Consider the following 19,810-nt stretch of genomic DNA (forward strand, 5'->3'; position numbering starts at 1 on the left):
TGAAGATTGCAAACTGAAACTTACTGTAAACAAAAAAATATCCATTTGCTGTCAGCAAGCAAAGGTATTAAAAAACCCCCACTGTAAATGATGAATCTGTGCCATTGTTCAAATTCTTGGTATTTTAAGGGTTTTTTTTTTGTTTTTTTTTTTGGTTTTGCAATATCCGCTAATGATTTTTGTGCCACATTTTTCCCAGTGCTGCACTTGGTTCCTGAATATGGCGCAAAATCAAAAATGCTATTTTTGTTTTCGTCTTTTAACCAACTTTTTCCACTTTTTAGTCAAAAAAGTTGCAAAATCCTTCAAAATGCCACACTAGCCTTCAAGTGTGTCAAAATAAAGGTCTAAAAATGTACATTACATGGAGCATGTAAGGTCGTAGTTGAGTCGGATGCACAGGTAGAACTTTTTCTCTTGCCTCCTTTGGTGATATAGTATGGAGGGGGTTAACTTTTTCATATGCAGATGTAAACCTGTTCTCTGTGTATGTGGAGCCATGTAATCCTCCTGGGGTTCCTAGATTTGTTGTTTGCGCCGTTCCTAGGATTCTGTATCCTATCGGGAATTCTTGTGTAATCATAATCACATGCATATAACACATCCTGGCGGTATAATAGGCATTGTGGCATATACATATATCACATCCTGGCGGTATAATACAATATCGGCACTTTTTCCTGTAGTTCTCTGCACTTTTCTGAATTTTTTTTTTTCTATTTCTTCCTCGTTCTCCGCAGGTTGCCAGGCTTCTCATGCAGCACGGCTGTGATGTGAATCTGTGTGACAAGCAAGGCAGGACCCCTCTCATGGTCGCTGCGTGTGAGGGGCATTGTGGTACCGTGGAGTTCCTTCTGTCAGAGGGTGAGAAAATGTCTTCTCTGTAAAGAAATAGCAAGCAAAAGCACAATGCCATAAAATCCCAAGTCAATCGCAGTGTTGGGATCTGGAGCAGGAGAAGTGTCAGGATGGGAAAAAAAATGTATATTATAACATGTAGCATGGGGTCGGGTACTTTATGACTTCAACAATGCTGCTTTAGGATGTTAGAAATAATTGTTATTCACTGTAGAAGCTAATTTACTTGTATTAACCCTTTTATTTTCACTAGACAGTGTCAACACTGCCACCTTCTGGTAATGTGTTGGCATTGCACCCTGTCTAAGGAAATATATTCTCATGAGTAGGGATGAGTAAACCTGAACTGTACTCTTAACATTGACTTCTCATTTTTGATTACCAGTGCAGGTAAAATGGACAGCTGAGGGCTGGTATTATCAGGCTGAGAAGGTCCATGGTTATTTGGTTCTCACCAGCCTAAAAATAGCAGCCCACAGTTGTCCCAGAAGTGGCACATCCATTAGATACTCCATTTCCCTTTCTTCCAGATTGCCCTGGTGTGATGGCAATCGGAGTAATGGTTTTTGAGGGTAATGTCAGCAGACATCAGGCCCAGTGGTTAGTAATGGAGAGGTGTCTGTCAGTTTATTTTAATAAAGACTCCCCCCACACTTCCTCGTTCACCAATTTATTAATTAGGAAAAAATCCTCAACATTCCGACGTAATCCAATGGTGTAATGTTCCATGACTGCTTTCGAACCCTATGGCATTTCATTCTGAAAACATTCTCAGAACAAGGCTCTATAGGTCAAGCTCTTAAGAAATTCCGTGACTACCGCTGACCGCAAGTGACCGATGGATCCTCGTTCTGAAAATGTTCTCAGAATGAAACGCCATAGGGTTCAATAGACGTCGTGGAACATTACACCATTGTATTTACATTGGAACTTCGGGGATTTTTTTTTTTTAAATTTGCGAACTATAAAATGTGGGGCAGTCTTTATTTAAATAAACTGTGTGTGGTTTTTTTTTTTGTTTACAATTATCAGGTTGGTAATGGGGGTGTCTGATAGATGCCTTTCCATTACTAACCCCTGAGCTTGATACCAGCTGACAATTCACAGCTGACATCAACCCCCTACACCATTACCCCAATTGCCACCGCACCACGGTGATGGGAAGAGCTGGGTAAAGTGCCAGAATGTCACATCTAATGGTTAACACCAATTCTGGGGGGCTGTGGGCTGCTTTTTTTTAGGCTGGCATTGCCAAATAACCTTGGACTTTCTCAGCCTGATAATACCAGTCCACAGCTGTCTGCTTTACCTTGCCTGGTTATCAAAAATAGGAGAAACCTCACGTCGCTTCCCTACCCCCATGCACAGTTGTTTGCTGGGCAACTGTCCTACTCTTACCCCCATCTTGGTTCTTTTTGCAGCCCCCTAGACCATTATACTGCACAAAAGTTCAGGTTCCCATTGACTTCTAAGGAATTTGGGGTCTGGGTACTGATTCAAACTTTTAAAGATTGGCGAAACCTGGACATCCATGGGTGGTCTTATCCCTACTCATCAAGGCATAGATTTTGACATTTTGCTTTTTTGTTTTTCTCTTATAGTCTGGAAAATATTATAGTTTACTCAAATTAAATGATCAGCACCAAAAATCTCAGAAACCAATAAGTGCAGATAATAAGTTACTATCTTCTAGTAGATGGTGGGAATGCAGATTATGAAATCCAAATATTTTCCAAATATATACTTCAAAAATATAAAATGTTTATCAAATATTTTCAATTATAAATATTTTCTAAATTGGATATATAGATTTTCTGCTGAAAGTAATTACCGTATTTTTCGGACTATAAGACGCACCGGACTATAAGACGCACCCTGGTTTTAGAGGAGGAAAATAAAACTTTAAGCAAAAAATGTGGTCATGACACACTGTTATGGGGCGAGGATCTGCTGCTGACACTGTTATGGGGGTAATGTCCCCAAATTCTCTACTAAGGTACCCCATCCTGGTAATGATCCTCCTGCCTTGTATATGATCCTGCTATAAACCCCCATCCTGCTCCTATACCAGCATCCTGCTCATATTCCCCCATCCTGCTCATATACTCCCATCCTGTTCATATACCCCATCCTGCTCATATACCCCGATCCTATTGATATACCCCCATCCTATTGGTATACCCCCCATCCATCCTGCTCATATTCCCCCATCCATCCTGTTCATATACTCCCATCTTGTTCATATACCCCCATCCTGTTCCTATACCCCCATCCTGCCTGCTCATATACTCCCATCCTGTTCCTATACCCCCATCCTGCCTGCTCATATACCCCCATCCTGTTTATATACCCCCATCCTGTTCATATACCCCCATCCTGTTCATATACCCCCATCCTGTTCATATACCCCCATCCTGTTCATATACCCCCATCCTGTTCATATACCCCATCTTGCCTGCTCATATACTACCATCCTGTTCATATACCCCCATCCTGCTCATATACTCCCATCCTGTTCATATACCCCCATCCTGTTCATATACCCCCATCCTGCCTGCTCATATACTCCCATCCTGTTCATATACCCCCATCCTGTTCATATACTCCCATCCTGTTCATATACCCCCCATCCTGTTCACATACCCCCCATCCTGTTCATATACCCCCCATCCTGTTCACATACCCCCCATCCTGTTCATATACCCCCATCCTGCCTGCTCATATACTCGCATCCTGCTATATGCCCCCATCGTGCTCATATACCATCCTGGTATATGGCCTGTATCCTATAGCACAGAGAAAAAAACAAACGTTTATACTCACCTTTTCCTCACTCCCTCCAGCACCGATCATCTTCCTCTGCGCCACTGACCTGTGTGTGTGGAGCCGTTCCCCTGCTGCATCACGATGTCTTCCTGTCTGTGCCGATCAGCTGACCAGCACAGATCAGCTGACCGGCACAGACAGGAAGACATCGCGTGCTGTGGGGGAACGGCTCCACACAAGGGGACAGGTGAGTGTACTGATTCACTGCACCCCGCGCTGGTAATGACGCGCTGGGGGCAGTGAATACAGCCGCACATGATCCCTCCAGGCTGTAATTGCCAGGGGTGATCATGCGGCCGGCTCTTTGCTATGCGCGCGTCCCCGCTCGTCCTCCCGCCCACCTGTCAGTGCCGGCTTCAGCGCTGAGAAATGGGCGGGAGGATGGGCGTGCATATGTAATGAGCGGGCCCACGTGGTCACGGCAGGCGCTGCTGCTGCCTGCTCGTGCCCCCGATGACCCGCAGCACCCTCATTCCCAGCCGCAGCCCTATAGTCAGACCATAAGACGCACCCCCAACTTTCCCCCAACATTTGGGGGAAAAAAAAGTGCGTCTTATGGTCCGAAAAATACGGGTAATGCAAAATGTACATATGATACAACTAGAAGGATCTGTGCATAAGACGTGTGGTAGTGGCGAGGAGATGCTTATGCTAAAATTTTCGCACTCCATTCATTGCCTTTAGGACTGTGGGAGAAAGTTGAGCGCGTCTTTCCTCTATTTCCAGCAGTCCTATAGACAGTGAATGTAACGGAGGTTGAGCATACGCATCTCCGTGCTTCTGTAGAGCCTCTTTTTTGGGATCCCATTGGTAGGTATGAGAGGGATATTGGATAATGTGCAATTCATGAAAGAACATATGGAAGTTGTGTGGCAGCCATAATAATTGCGGGTGGCACGGTGGCTCAGTGGTTAGCACTGCAGTTTTGCAGCACTGGGTTCGAATCCCACCAAGGAGACACCATCTGCAAGGAGTTTGTATGTTCTCCCCGTGTTTGCGTGGGTTTCCTCCGGGATCTCCAGTTTACTTCCACACTCCTAACATACAGATAAGGAATTTAGATTGTGAGCCCCAATGGGGACCGTTTTCCTGATGTATGTAAAGCACAGCGTAATATGTTAGTCCTGTATAAAAAAAAATAAATAAAGATTTAATTGCATGTCCTCATTTTTAGTTAAGAGGCTGAATATATTTGCCATGAAATGTAAAAAAAAATACCCTGTGCTACTTAAAGGGAGTCTTGGTGCCCCAGTTCAATGGCCAGGCCGTTCCGTGCACCTTCCCACATACTTGTTTTCCATCTGTTTCTGCCCTCTTCTTACTCTTGTAAAGTCAGAGCTGTCAATCAAGGAAGGTGGAGATAGAAAAAACAAATGGGAAGGAGCCCTGAACTTCTTGGCCACACCAAGGGTGCACTGAGCGCATGTGCTTGGTTTGAACAGTCATTTTGTGCAGACACTCCATTTTTAAACCTCTACATGGTAGTAGGATGACTTTCCCGATGTTTTCTCTCCAGGGGCGGACATTGCCGCACTGGACAAAGAAGGCTTGACGGCTCTCAGCTGGGCTTGCCTAAAGGGCCACAAAGCCGTTGTCCAATGCTTGGTAGAAAGGGGCTCCACCATTGACCAGATGGACAGAAATGGCCGCACACCGCTGGATTTGGCTGCTTTCTACGGAGATGCCGAGATTGTAAGTGAATGGCTAAATATTTCCATAACACAGATGTGTTGAAAGATCCTTTATGATAGATTAGTGTTCACCCCAGTTCTATAAAGATGGATCCCGCTACTGAAAATCATAAGTAATCCTATAGTTCCATACTGCGCGGACGCCAGGCCTCCGCATTCCTGCTCTTATAGCTGCGGCGGTACCGGGAATACATGCCATGCATTTTGAAGAGGAATGCCCCTTATGTACTTGTGCTGGGGGATGAGCTCATCTTTTGTTACCCGTGATAGCGGTTTTATCTGTGGGAGCTGCAGATATTGTGCAGAAGGCTGCATTCCCGTCCTGACATCGCACACACGTCTGCAGGTTCGGAGAGTGCGCCCTCCCTCACATATGCACCGAGAAGAGTGATAAGAAAGTGGAATTTCCTGCAACGTTTGATAAATGTGTGATATTTTACGTTTTGTTGATTGCATATGACGGATGGAGGGTTTTGATTCTTTTATTGTATGCCAACATATGAGAAACATGGAAAAGTTCTGGGAAGGGATGATTCATGTGACCCGTCACCTCGCTCCTGGCTGCTGCACATTAGGAGGGTCCGAGAGCATGCTTCCACTGCTGTGTAATCTTATAGGTGTATGATTGATAGCAGTACCCAAGCTTAAAGGGGGGATCCAGCTGAAATGAACCTAAAAACATGATATTGGTGGTGACCATAAGCCCTGATCTCTAAATCAATAGGGTTACATGGTAACATAGTTTCTAAGGCTGAAGGAAGACCTTATGTCCATCTAGTTCAGCCTATGTTTAGACCTTATGTCCATCTAGTTCAGCCTATGTTTAGACCTTATGTCCCTCTAGTTCAGCCTATGTTTAGACCTTATGTCCCTCTAGTTCAGCCTATGTTTAGTGCCGCTGTTCTGCAGTGTTGAACCTGTGGAAGGCAAAAATCCAGAGTAGAAGCCAATTTTCCCCATAGAGAAAAAAATTATTTCCCGACTCCTAAGCTGGGTCACCTATGTACCTATAATATTATGTTATTCATACCCTTCTATACTGTTACTAATAAGAAAAGCATCCATTCCTCTCTTAAATTCATTCCGTGAGTTGGCCATCACCACTTCCTCAGGAAGAGAGTTCCAGAGCCTCACTGCTCTTACCGTGAAGAACCCACTTCTATGCTGGTGCAGAAATGTTCCCTCCTCCAAATGGAGAGCATGCCCCCTTGTTCTTGTCACAATCCTTGGTACAAACAGATCATGGGAGAGATCTCTGTATGGCCCTCTGATATATTTGTACATATTTATTAGGTCTCCCCTAATTCTTCTCTTTTCTAGGTAAATAGACCTAATTTTGATAACCTTTCTGGGTATTGTAATGCACCCACTCCATGTATTATTTTAGTTGCCCACCTCTGAACCCTTTCAAGTTCAGGAATGTCTTTCCAGAGCACCGGCGCCCAAAATTGCACACAATACTCCGTGTGGTTCTGTGTTATAAGGATGGGCAAATCTCAAGTAAAAAAAAATAAATGATGCAACTTTGCAAATATTTATGTAAAAATCATTTTGTCTGCAGCTCTTATGCAGAGTTATGAGTCTCCATGGTAACAGACTACAAACAAACCCTGTGTAGTTGTATCATGTCTTGCCTATCCCTGGCTGCTGTTTGCTTTAAAAACAAACTGTGCTTTACTCAACCTCCCCAGGTCCAGTGCGCCAAGTCTGTAGCTGCTGCAGGTTAACAGCACTGCAGCCAATCGGTGAGCTCAGCCGTTCAGCTCAATTTGACAGCATGAGCCGCTGAGCTCACAGATTGTCTGCAGCGGTGTGACGTCAGCATTGCTGACCATAACAAACACTGTGAGCAGCGGAGGAAAGTCTGTGTTGGACCCAGGAGGGTGAGAAGACGATAATTTGCTATATTACTAACTGCAGCTGGAGACACCGAAAACTCCTTAAGCCTACTGAATACATAATAGTTCAAATTAGGGAACAAATTACGTAGAATTTATAGCAATAGGATAATAATTTTTTATATAGCGTCAGCATATTCCGTAGCCCTTTACAATCATAGGATTTATTTTTTCTTTCAAATTTGCTTAATTTTCTATTTTACATGCCTAAAATAAGATTACATCTGATATCTGGCGGATTTCTACACATTTTATTATTTTGCCCCATTTTCTGATCATGCCCCTTTGGAACTATTTGTAGATCTGATGCTCTTTACGTGAAGGTCATTGAGCCGGTTAATATCCTTTTTGCAGTAATGTGATATGACGTTTGTCGGGTTCTTCTTGCTCTTTGCTTACAGTCTTCTTTGTGTTATCGATCTGTTTAGGTGCAGTATCTGGTGGATAATGGAGCGATGATTGAACATGTGGACTACAGCGGGATGAGACCTTTGGATCGAGCCATCGGCTGTCGAAATACAGCAGTCGTTGTGACTCTGCTCAGAAAAGGAGCCAAATTAGGTGACGATTTTAATGCAACTGATACATATTATCTAAGAATCGGTGTCTGATAGGAGCGGCCAGTTGATCATCATAATTGATGAATGTGGCATATGAAAGGATTTCCCAGTAGACCCCCATTAGGCATTTTTATATCTTAGTAGTGGGGGAAGTCACTTTTTCAGGATTTTAATCAATGGCCTGATGCAGAGAGTGAACATACACATTATTTAATACGATTTGTGTAATACCTCATTTTTCCTAGTGGTGGCGCTGCAGGGGATTTTAACAAATGCCCCATAGATTGCAGCCGATCACCCCCTGCATTCAACTCATTCAGGGGGTTCTTCTAATATAAAGGGATTGTAAAAAGCAGAAAACTCCTATTAGAGGAATTACCCACTGTCTGAGCAAAGGGCAGGTGACCACCTTTGGTGTCAATTGAGCGGCGTTTCCGTTTCCTAAAGGGGTTTTCCTGGATTTTGCAAGAATTAAGAGATCACTATGTATAATCTTTATTGCATTAAGTCACAACAAATAAGGCAAAGTAAAATAGTCAAATAAAAAATAGAAAGGAAAGAAAAAAAAACAAACAACAAACAATAGAGAGATATTATCACAAAAATCAGCACGACATGAATAACCCGTCCATAAACCTATTTTGATTCGTAAATTAGTTTCCTTAAGCATTACATCAAACATATCCTATCCTTCAGAGATCACTACAAAGTAAAGAAATAGGCATTACTTTCACCAGTCCAGTCCAACAGGAGGGATGAAATCCCACCCAGTCGGCCATGTTATTGCTGCGGCCACTGATTGCGTGGTCCTGCTACATTTGTCAGTCAGTACAGCATTGAGTAATGATGGCGTACACACATTATCATACATCCTCCTTGTATTCAGCACCAGAAATAAACACAAAGGATAAGTGGAAATGGTCCTGAGTGATATAACTGCTCGGCGACCTCTTCTTGCTAATGCTCGTTAATGGTCCGGCTTCCTGACACGGTCTATAGCCGGTGATGAGCGACACGTGCGTAGTCCCATTATACTCCATGTCTGTAGATCATAAGCTCGTAGGGCCGCAATCACTCAGACCGCCTGACGTGAAGCCACATTTTGAGGAAGCTGATGTCATTTCCTTCTCGGCTTCCTTATTGTATTAGGGACATCTGTCGTATCCTTCCATAGTCACATCAGTGCCCTCCTAACCTCCATGGGAAGCTCTATGTAGTCAGGTCAGATGATGGATCTGGGTTTATGTAATGTGCAACTGTCACAGCCGCTGTTTTATGGATGAAGCGACCATCATATATTTCTATAGCACCTGCACCCTCCACCTTGCAGGACCTTGGTGCTGGATCTTGGCCTTATCCGGTCACATATTTGAGAACTATCAGCTGGACATTTGGTTGGCAGACGGCCTCTCGCCAGACTTCCCCTTACTCATAAGTTCAAGGCCAAGTGTTAGGCTATGTGCGCACTAGAAAAGTGATTTTTCGCAAGAAAATTTCTTGAGAAACTTCTGGGAGTTGAAGATTTCCGCACCTGCGGAAAAAACGCATGCGGATTTGCCGCAGATTTACCACAGGTTGGTCCCTGCGGTTTTGCAATAAATAATATAGATAATCGATAGACAGATAATGGATAGAGGGAAAGATGGATAGATGAATAGATAGATAGATGGATAGATAGATGAGAAAGACCTATATAATGTCCCACCCCCCTGCATATTCTAAGCTGGCACCCTTTAGTGACTTTCATGTGGCACTAAAGGGTGCTTAGCCTTGTATTTAGCCATAAAATAAATAAATAATTAAAAAAAAAACCGACGTGAGGTCCCCCCATCTTTTGTAGCCAGCTAGGGAAAAGCAGACGGCTGCAGCCTGCAAACCACAGCTGGCAGCTTCACCTTGGCTGGTAATCCAAAATAGAGTGCACCCCACGCTGTTATTTTACATTAAATAAATAATTTAAAACAAAAAACGTGGGGTCCCCCCCAAATTGCATCACCAGCCAAGGTAAAGCGGACAGCTGTGGTCTGGTATTCTCAGACTAGGGAGGTCCACTGTTATTGGACACTCCCCAGACTAAAAATAGCAGGCCGCAGCCGCCCCAGAAGTGGCGCATCCATTAGACGTGCCAATCCTGGCGCTTCGCCCCAACTCATCCCGTTGCCCTGGTGCGTTGGCAAACGAGGTAATATATGGGGTTGATGCCAGATGTGTAATGTCACCTGGCATCAAGCCCTGGGGTTGGTGAGGTCAGGCGTCTATCAAATACCCGACATCACCAACCCAGTCAGTAAGAAATAAAAAATAGACAACAAAAAAAGTTTTATTTAAAAAAACACTCCCCAAAACATTCCCTCTTAAACCAATTTATTGAGAAGAACAATCAATTCCACGTCCGGCGTAATCCAATAAGGGGGTGGGGGGGGCACGGCGATCCATACCATAGTCGCTGTCCCAGTCAATGAAGAACAGAATGTTCCCCATTGGCTGGGAGAGCAATGCAGTGACCTGAGCTAACATCAATAGCCCAGGTCACTGCAGGGGATGCCGAGCGCTGCCATCAGGAGCATAGATGAAATCATTACCTGCTGTGATCATCTCCTGTACTGCTCACGTCAGCGTTGTCACTGACTTCTATGCCCGCCGCGTTGTCAGAAGTTTCGCGAGAGCCCGTGTCGTCACCACTAGTGACAGTCTCAGGCCGCCCGCGAGACGGGCATAGACAGCAGTGACAGCGGTGACATCAGGAGATCGTCACAGCAGGTAATGATCTCACCTCTTGACAGCAGCGATAGTCATCCCCGCGGCTGCCAGCACTGCAGGGTGTCAGTGTCTGCCTGCGCTGCTGCGTGACAAGCTGCTGATACTGCGGGCAGACACTGATACCCTGCAGTGCAGTGTCAGTGTCTGCCTGCGCTGCTGCGTGACAAGCTGCTGATACTGCGGGCACACACTGACACTGCAGGGTGACAAGCTGCTGACACTGCGGGCAGACACTGACACACTGCAGTGCAGGCAGCCGCGAGGCTGGAGCGGGACACAGACTGCACGGGCACCTGGAGGTCGCACGGAAGTGCTTCTGTGCGGCGTCCAGGGAGTGTGACGTCTGTGTTTACTCTGCTCCGCTTCCTCTTCCTGGCATAATGACATCGCTTCCTGCAAAACCGCAGGCAGCGATGAGCATTACCGCAGGTAAATCGCGGCTATACTGGGGGTATACCGCACATCATTTGCTACCTGCGGTATACCCCCGGAATTTCGCGATTACATTACAGTGAATGGAGTGAAATATCGGGGGTATTCCGCAGGTACCTGCGGAAAATAATGGACATGCTCATTTTCTCTAGAAAGTTTCTCGATAAAATTTTCTCAAGGAAATTTCTTGGGAAAAATCCGCAGTGTGCGCACAACTATTTTTTTTTCTTATAGGATTTGCTGGGAAATGTCTGCACAAAGATTGCAGACATTTCTCAAGAAATTTCCGCAGCAAATCATCGGGTAAATCCGCGGGCAAAACGGCCTAGTGCGCACAGAGCCTTAATGAGTTTTCAATGCAGAAAAAGCATAAAGTTCCTGCCGGACTCCTCCATTTGCAGCTTACTTCCTCTGTTCCAATAAGCCCCCCCGTATAGTCTAGATCGCTGTCGGCCAATTGCTGATCTGTGCGATGGTTCGGCTGGCCGACATCTCTGCGTCTCTCCCATATACTGGAGCGCTCATTTGGCCAAAGGGCTCCTGTGTCCTTCCATCAGGAAGTCAGACATATCTAGCGACTGCTTATGTCTTACAGAAAAGGATAGGCAATCTGAAATTGGACATGCCAATTCCTTCTCATCTGTCGCTTCCCCCCAATACACATAAGGGTATCAGTCGCTGTTAGTTTAATGTGCAGGGGGGCCTCAGCGGATGGATCCTAGGTACCCGCGTAGAGGCAGTGCCAGGTGCCTAAGTACTGACTTTTGACATTTTTTGCTTTACCTATATTATTAATTCCTTATTTTATTTTTTCCTCCTTTCTATAGGAAATGCCGCATGGGCAATGGCGACTTCCAAGCCAGACATCCTAATCATTCTCCTACAGAAGTTAATGGATGAAGGCAATATATTGTACAGAGTAGGTTGTCAGTTAAATTGTCATATATTGTTAAAATGGGATTGTGTGATTTCTTTATTTATTTATTATTATTATTATTAATAATATTTTTTATTATATTTTAAATTATTATTTTTGTTATATTGGTTTTATTATTTTTATTATATTTTTACTTATTATTTTATTATATTATTTTGTATATTTTAATTATTTTATTTGAATATTATTTTTATTATATTATATTATTTTTTTATATTTTATATTAATTATATTTGTTTCATTATTTTTTATTATATTTTTATGTATTATTATTTTAATTTTTTTTTTTTTTTAATTCTTTATTTTAAAGACCGACACGAGAACATACAAAATAACCACTGTTCCACAAAGAGCAGAAAAACAGATTTCAGATATTTAACAATGACATATATCCCACCCTTCCGCTCTCCTGTACATATCTAATAACTGCAACTGCTCGAGTCAGTCCCATTTTAACCCTTTTATGAACCAACCCAACATGGGTAGAATACAGAACATAGAAAGAGAGGGCAAAGCCCGAAAAGAATTTAGAACCAGGATAAGAGAAAAAGGTAGAGAGAGATTAAAGGGGAGGGGAGAGTAGGAGAAGATAGTGGGCAGAGAGGTGAGAGAAAGGGAAAGCGAGAAAAGAGGAGAAGAGGAGAAGAGAGAGGAGAAAAAAAAAAAAAAAAAAAAAAAAGGGGGGGGGGGGGGAGGGAATGCTCCACCAGAGCCTCACAGCAGCCGTGGAGGAGCGAGTAATCTGGCGTAATCCGCCGAGTAAGTGAACTCCAACCATGGGAGCCAGGTCCTGCGAAAACCTTCCTGACTGTCATTGAGAGAGGATGTCAGGTCCTCCATGTGCCTTAGGTCATTAACCCTTGCAACCCACTGTGCCAGTGTAGGGGGGGTAGTAGACTTCCAGCCAAGCGGGATACAAGACCTGGCGGCCATTACCATAAACCTAAGCAAAGAGCGCTTGTATCTATGAGCCGGGAGTTCCGAAAGCTGTAAGATATACAGTTCCGGACCCAATGTCTCAGCCGTGCCGGTCACCAGTCTAGTTACCTCCCTCACTCCTGACCAAAACCGTTGCAAAGAAGGGCAAGACCAAAAGATGTGCACGTAGTCACCCTCCCCCGAACCACACCTCCAGCAAACGGGATCGACTGAGGGGAATATCCTATGAAGCCTGGTCGGGACTCTATACCACCTGGTCAGTAGTTTGAAGTTGGCCTCCAACATTCTGGAACTGACCGAGGTTTTATGTGCCAACATTAGGACGTTGTTTCGCTGCGTGTCTGACAAGGTCGTCCCAAGGTCCCTTTCCCACTGCCGCAAATAAACCGGGGTGGGCAAATCTCCCGGGTCTGATAGCAGATTGTATGCCAGGGAAAGTGAGTGCCGCAGGGCCCCCTCTCCCAAGCACAATTTTTCGAATCTAGTGAGAGGCCCAGCATACCGGGCGAAGCAGGGAAGGGAGCTCAAGAAGTGTCTCAACTGCATTGCCCTCCATCTCCCCATGGGGTCCGGCGGCAGGAGACCACAAATATCCGAAAGAGACAGCCAGTCACCCTCTCCTCCCATCTGGTAAGCTCTGAATCTGCCCCCCTGTACCCAGCTCCGAAAAACTGGATCTGAGAGGCCGGGACGGAAATCCGGATCTCCTATAATTGGTGACATGGGAGAAGGCAACGGCAAGAGAAGGCGCCGAACCTCTCCCCTCGAACAGCATTCCAGAGTAGCGCCAATGGTGGGATGAGATCTCACAGAGGCCGGGAACAGGCTCCCGACCCAAGGCATGGCTGGTAAATGTACCTCCGAGAAGCTCTGTTCCAGGGCGACCCAAGGTTTCATCCTAGAGTGACGGCACCAATCCAGAATCCTAACCATATGTGTGGCCCAGTAATATTTTTTCATATCAGGTATTCCCAGCCCACCCCTACGCTTAGGTCTGCACAGTAGGGAACGGGAAAGCCTCGCCGGCTTATTTGCCCAAATAAATTTAGTATATAGTGAGGCCACTTCTTTGAAAAAAGAGCTCGGGATCTTAATTGGCAGGGCCTGAAAGAGATAGAGAAGCCGTGGTAATATGTTCATCTTCAATATTGCACACCTCCCAAACCATGTGAAAAGACCCCTCGCCCAGTTTGCGCAATCTGTTCTAATGGACTGCAGGAGAGGGAGATAGTTCAGCTTATATAGTTGGCTATTGTCCGCTGCCAGCTGGACCCCCAGATACCTCAAAGAATGATTAGCCCACTTAAACCCAAACGCAGATTGAAGCGCAATAACCAGATCTTGGGGTAAAGAAACATTCATAGCCTCCGATTTTGACATGTTAATTCTAAAATTAGAAAGAGAGGAGTATGTTTCCAGCTCTCTCAGTAAATTGGGCAGGGAGACCCGAGGGTTAGTAATAAAGAAAAGTAAATCATCCGCGTACGCCGCGATTTTGTAGGTGGAACCCGCAACTATAGGGCCGGAAATATCAATGTTACCTCTAATTCGGCAAAGCAGGGGTTCCAGGGTCAGGATAAAGATCAGGGGTGAGAGGGGACATCCCTGCCTTGTGCCGTTAAGAATGGAAAATCTATCTGAAAGGAGACCGTTCACCCTGACCGCAGCAGAGGGATTGCTATACAGAGAGCAAATCCACCTGAACATCATCCTCCCCAACCCCACCTCCCGCAGAACCTCCTCCATGAATATCCAATTGACTCTGTCGAACGCTTTTTCTGCATCGGTCGACAAGAGCATCAGGGGCAACCCTTCCGAATTAGCCCTGTGGATTAAGTTCAACGCCTTAGTGGTGTTGTCCCTCGCTTCCCTTCCCATCATGAACCCAGCCTGGTCAGGGTGGACAATCTCCCCCAGCAATGGAGAGAGTCTCTCTGATATTATTTTAATTTTTAATATTTTACATTTATTAAATTCTAATTTTTATATTTTTTTATTTTATTATATATTTGTATATTTATTATTTAGTTTTATTATTTAGTTTTATTATTTTTATTATTGTTTTTATGTATTAAATTTTTACATTCCTTTTATTCTAATATTTTTATTATATTTGTATATTTTTATTTTATTATATTATTTGTATATTTATTTTTCATTTATTATATTTATTATTCATTTATTTTTTATTTTATTTTTTTTTACACCCTCTCCCCAACACCACCTTGACCCCAGCTTGTCCTTGCATACATTGACTGCCTGTTTTCAATAGGCAATATGTAATGCGTCACTTTTCCTTGTGGAAGGGGAAATTAAAAATTTGCCAAGATTTACTAGGCGCTCCTTAATTTTAGTTTATTTTCCTGAGACTCTAATAACAAACTTAAATTTTTTTAGAGCCCAACCCCCTACAGGTGTCAGACCTCCAAAATCTAGGAGACCCATTCTCCTCGCGCAGATGACAAATGCTGTGAAAGCTGCGGCGCGTTTCTTTGGGTCTCCTTCCTGACATTGATTTTGTTTCCTGCAGAAGGGAAAGATGAAAGAAGCGGCCCAGCGGTATCAGTACGCGCTCAGAAAGTTTCCTCGAGAAGGATTAGGAGAAGAGATGAAAGCTTTTAATGAGCTGCGCGTCTCCCTCTACTTGAACCTGTCCAGATGTCGCCGAAAAATGAATGTAAGGAAAATAGTTTTGCGCCGTTTGCTACTTTCTGTAGATTAAGTAAAGTAAGTGGCAAGTTGGGCAGCAATATATGCAGATTTATGCTCCGGCCACGCAGAGCGAAGTGTCTGTAGGAATCTATTAAATTGTACATATTGAGCCGCATTTTGTGCTCATGCCAAGAAATCATTATCTGAGAGTAATGGCATGTCTTAGTTTGCTTGTTAAAGCGGTGGTAGAAAATTACAAAAACGTGGCTTTTTTTTCTTCTTCAAGAAACAGCGCCACACCTGTGCAAAGGTTGTGTCTGGTACTGCAGTTCTGAATCATTAAAGCAAAGCAGCCGAGCTGCATTACCCAATACATCCCATGGATGGGGGTGGTGCTGTTTTTTTTTTAAGAAAAAACTTATTTTTTTTTTATTCTGTGTGACCCCTATTTTGTAGTCTTTGGAAGGGCAGGTGAAGGTCATGCTGATTGTTTTACAGGAGGAAGCAGGTACAGCACTCTCCCATTTACAGGATGACTCGCCTATCTTTATTGATGGGAAGGGGCCTCAGGTATGAGATCCTTGTGCCCCCGTCTTTGAGACTTGACTTGTTGGAATTGGATCATACGTTAATACCGCTCCTGCGTCACTAATACGTGTGCTATAATACGTCGTACTTGTTATTAACATTGTACCTTGCGGTGGTTACAAAGTACGCAGAGCTGAAGATACAATGTGTCCGTCTTCTCTGTTTAGGACTTCGGCATGGCGGAAGAGTTTGCAAGTAAAGCGCTAGAGCTGAAACCAAAGTGCTACGAAGCTTATTATGCGCGGGCAAGAGCAAAGCGAAACAGCAGGTACGTTTCTATGTATCTATAACTCGGCATCGAATGGTTTCTTTACGGTTTCCGATGTGTGACCCAAAAAGGTTCTTTTCCAAGTAAATTTAACCTTTATAAAGGTCTATTCTGACCTCATATTCCTGGACCCTACTGGGGAATGTCCCACCTCTGTCACCAGAATGCCCCTATAGAAATATAATCCTGGCTTCTCTGTGATCTTCTCAATCGTTCAAACATGCCATCACACCACATTGGCCATTGTGAAGGATTTGTTTATATTTGGTAGTGTTATGATGAGTTACATTTGGTTCTTTGTCTTACTTTTTAGGCAATTTGTTGCTGCTCTTGCCGATCTTCACGAGTCTTTGAAGTTATGCCCCAACAACCAAGAAATAAGACGACTTTTATCCCGCATAGAAGAGGAGTTCAAACAGCATCAAAGGTCACAACAGCAGAAGCAATTCCAGCCGCCGCCGCCACCACCAAGCCATGACTCCGATCAGGAGGATGAGGCTATTGAAGAAGCGCTGGACAGCAATCTCAATTTTGAGGATATTCAAGAAGAAGACTGTCCAACTTCTGATAAACTCCCAGGGAACTCGAAACCACAAGAGTTGGGAAACCACAATCGAGCGATGGAACATGGTCATCAAAAGTACCATTCCGAAACTGCGGAGGAACTGACTGGGAAGGGTATATGCCTACAGCAAGCATTAGTACAAAGACCGGCAAAGCAGGCACAGATAGTGAAAACCAATCAGCACATGAATTCCTTGCAATCCATGACGAGATCTGGGAACAGTTTTTCTTCTCCGAAGAATTCAGTTTCTTCTAATTTGATACCTTCCAGTCCACTTCCATTGAGACAGTCTTCTAACCAAGTCAGTTTACGAAGTCCTAATTCAGATGCCACTCATTATGGTCCTGTGTACAGTGAGAAGCTTCCATCTGGACATGCCAGCCACGTCCAGGTATACAAGTCCTCTGGCTCCTTTATTTCAAAAACATCAGAAAGATATGTGGGCCTCTCTCCACCTCGTGAGACCCAATCAAATAACGAAAAAACGATTGGGACAGAAAGCAAAAGGATAGGCTCCCATAGCTTGACTTCAAGCAGTAGTTTTTCCGAAGGTATCAAAGTACCTGACGTAAGAAGCAAAGAAAATAAGACCAGCCAAACCCTTAGTGCAGCTGAGCACAGACCGCGAAACATACCCTTTATGGGAATCATGGACAAAACTGCCAGATCCTTCCAACAAAACCCTCAGCCTGGTCGAAATTGGCAAAACCAGACAATGGATGTGAGCAACAACCCTCCCGGGCCTGGAAATTTTGAGAAGTTTCCTAGCAGGCAGGCAAATACGTATGGAAATCAAAACAAAACCATGCCAAATGTATATGGAGGAGTTGGCCATAATGGGGTTTACTCTAAGGACACCGAGGAAGGGAAGAGTCAGGCGTCCAGCCCCAACCAGGATCTTAGAGTATCCAAGGCGGTCAACCAGTCCTACCAAGAAGCCATGTTGCGGTCACAATCTCTTCTGGTTAAAGACTCAAATTTAAGCTCATTGTCTTCTACAAAACCAAAGCGATCTTTCATAGAATCCAATGTGTGAGCTTTCGATTTAGGGAAAAATGGACATTGAAGCTTCAACTTCTCTGCTGTACAAATGGCTGCACTCATTCACCTAATTTACCGTCTGCTGCTTTATCTTCCACTTCCATGGATAAGCAACGATAAAGCAAAATTCTCTGATTGGTGGAAACCATTTATATCACTCTGGGTAAACATATTCTGGAAATAAAACTCTTAACTTGGCTTTATCTGTTGTATGAACATGGCTGGCACCGGAGCGAAGTTTTAGCCAAAAATTCTAGTAGAGGCTGCTGGTCAGTGTCGAGGAATAGCGGAGGTGTATTATAAACGCTTTGGTCTCCGGAGAAGGAAATAAAGCGATCTATGTGCGGAATCGGTGCCCTCGATTCCATATCTTTCACTGCCGGGTGCAGAATAAGGACTCTCAATAATTCTGGAGGAACTTTTCGTAACTTTGGTCTTCAGAACGTTACCAAATCTCAATGGACATTGTATAAAAGTACAACATGCGAGCTTTGCCTTGATTTGTAAAAAATAGACCACCCTTTATGCCTTTTAACAATACTCTGCAGAGCAAATGAACTGTAACCAATAACCACCAGATACATCTTTCCTTAAAATATATCGGCCTAGATTAGAACAAGGTGCGTTCTCAGATTGGCATTAACATTTTTTTTTGCAATATATACAACATAGGACGTACGTCCCATCAGAACCAGCAGCCCTGCATTTATCTGACTGCATTGTCACAATACTGCGCGACTTGTTTTTTTTTTTTTTCTTTTTTTTGTTTAACTGGTGCATGATTAAAAGGTGCTGTAATCCATAGCAACTGGACTTGCCATTGTACATGGATTATATTGATAACTTAATGGAGGGCTGGAACTATAGAATAAAAGGGGTTATTCACTTCTGTCAAAATTCTGTTTAGATGGGTTTGAAATAGATACAAAAAAAGTTTTTATTAAAAATGCCACGAATGTCTCATATCCATCACTTCCGGCTGCACATTGTATAAAGGGGCTGGCCTTTTCTCAAGATCTAATCCAGCCCCCTTCTCTGTCAATGCGTCTGCTGTGCTAGAGAAGGGGGCTGGCTGAATAGCTTTCCCACCCCCACCCACCTAAATATCTAAGCCGGTTCGAATTAGGCTGGTTTAAAGGGACCAAACCAACAGGATTTTCATATATAAAGTAAAGCCTGTGCTATACTGGCTCTAGGATGCTGAATGTAAGCATAGCTTTTGTTCTGAGATTGGATGTTTTATTTCAGAAATATGTAAAGTAAAGTTCCAACAATGCACTGCTATTTGATTGACAGGTGCAACAGGAAGTGAATATGTGGGTTGGGTTTTGCTATCTATTCCCGCCCCGGTCTGCTTCCCTGGCTTTCCTGCACTTGTCGCCGTAATGCACGTTAATTTTGCCTCAGGCAGACAGCATGACTGCAAGACCAGACCCATGTATTCCCTTCCTGTTGCACCTGTCAATCAAATAGCCGTGCATTTCTGAAACTTTACTTGTACATATTTCTGAAATAAAAAATCCAATCTCTGAACAGAAGCTATGCTTACATTCAACATCCTAGAGCCAGAATATTACTGTCTTTACTTTATATATGAAAATCCTGATGGCTGCTTCCCTTTAATTTAATAACGTGCACTCAGCCAGCCCCCTTCGCATAGAGGCAGGTTTGTTTTGACACAAGAGACTCCAGTGTCAGGAGGTGAAGTGCAGCTGACAGAACCAGTTCTAATATCTTCAGATCAGGGCACATTTAATACAATAAATTTTCCATCATTTTTTTCCAATCACATCTA

General features: G+C 43.8%; 1 protein-coding gene across 3 annotated transcripts in view; it reads left to right on the forward strand.

Annotated features, from left to right (window-relative positions):
• Nucleotides 1–19,019, forward strand: part of TANC1 (tetratricopeptide repeat, ankyrin repeat and coiled-coil containing 1) — a 133,348-nt gene extending 114,329 nt beyond the window's left edge. For 2 of the 3 annotated variants that reach the window (XM_075317251.1, XM_075317250.1), the window contains 8 exons: nucleotides 741–864; nucleotides 5,201–5,376; nucleotides 7,702–7,834; nucleotides 11,853–11,944; nucleotides 15,432–15,578; nucleotides 16,052–16,123; nucleotides 16,309–16,409; nucleotides 16,723–19,019. In XM_075317251.1, coding sequence (XP_075173366.1) covers nucleotides 741–864; nucleotides 5,201–5,376; nucleotides 7,702–7,834; nucleotides 11,853–11,944; nucleotides 15,432–15,578; nucleotides 16,052–16,123; nucleotides 16,309–16,409; nucleotides 16,723–18,010 — 2,133 coding nt within the window. In that variant the 3' untranslated portion in view covers nucleotides 18,011–19,019. The remainder of the gene's footprint in view (nucleotides 1–740; nucleotides 865–5,200; nucleotides 5,377–7,701; nucleotides 7,835–11,852; nucleotides 11,945–15,431; nucleotides 15,579–16,051; nucleotides 16,124–16,308; nucleotides 16,410–16,722) is intronic. The other variant, XM_075317253.1, reaches the window with a different exon arrangement.
• The last annotated feature ends 791 nt before the right edge of the window (nucleotides 19,020–19,810 follow it).

Source organism: Anomaloglossus baeobatrachus, chromosome 7, assembly GCF_048569485.1.
Source record: "Anomaloglossus baeobatrachus isolate aAnoBae1 chromosome 7, aAnoBae1.hap1, whole genome shotgun sequence".
Classification (NCBI taxonomy): Eukaryota; Metazoa; Chordata; class Amphibia; order Anura; family Aromobatidae; genus Anomaloglossus; species Anomaloglossus baeobatrachus.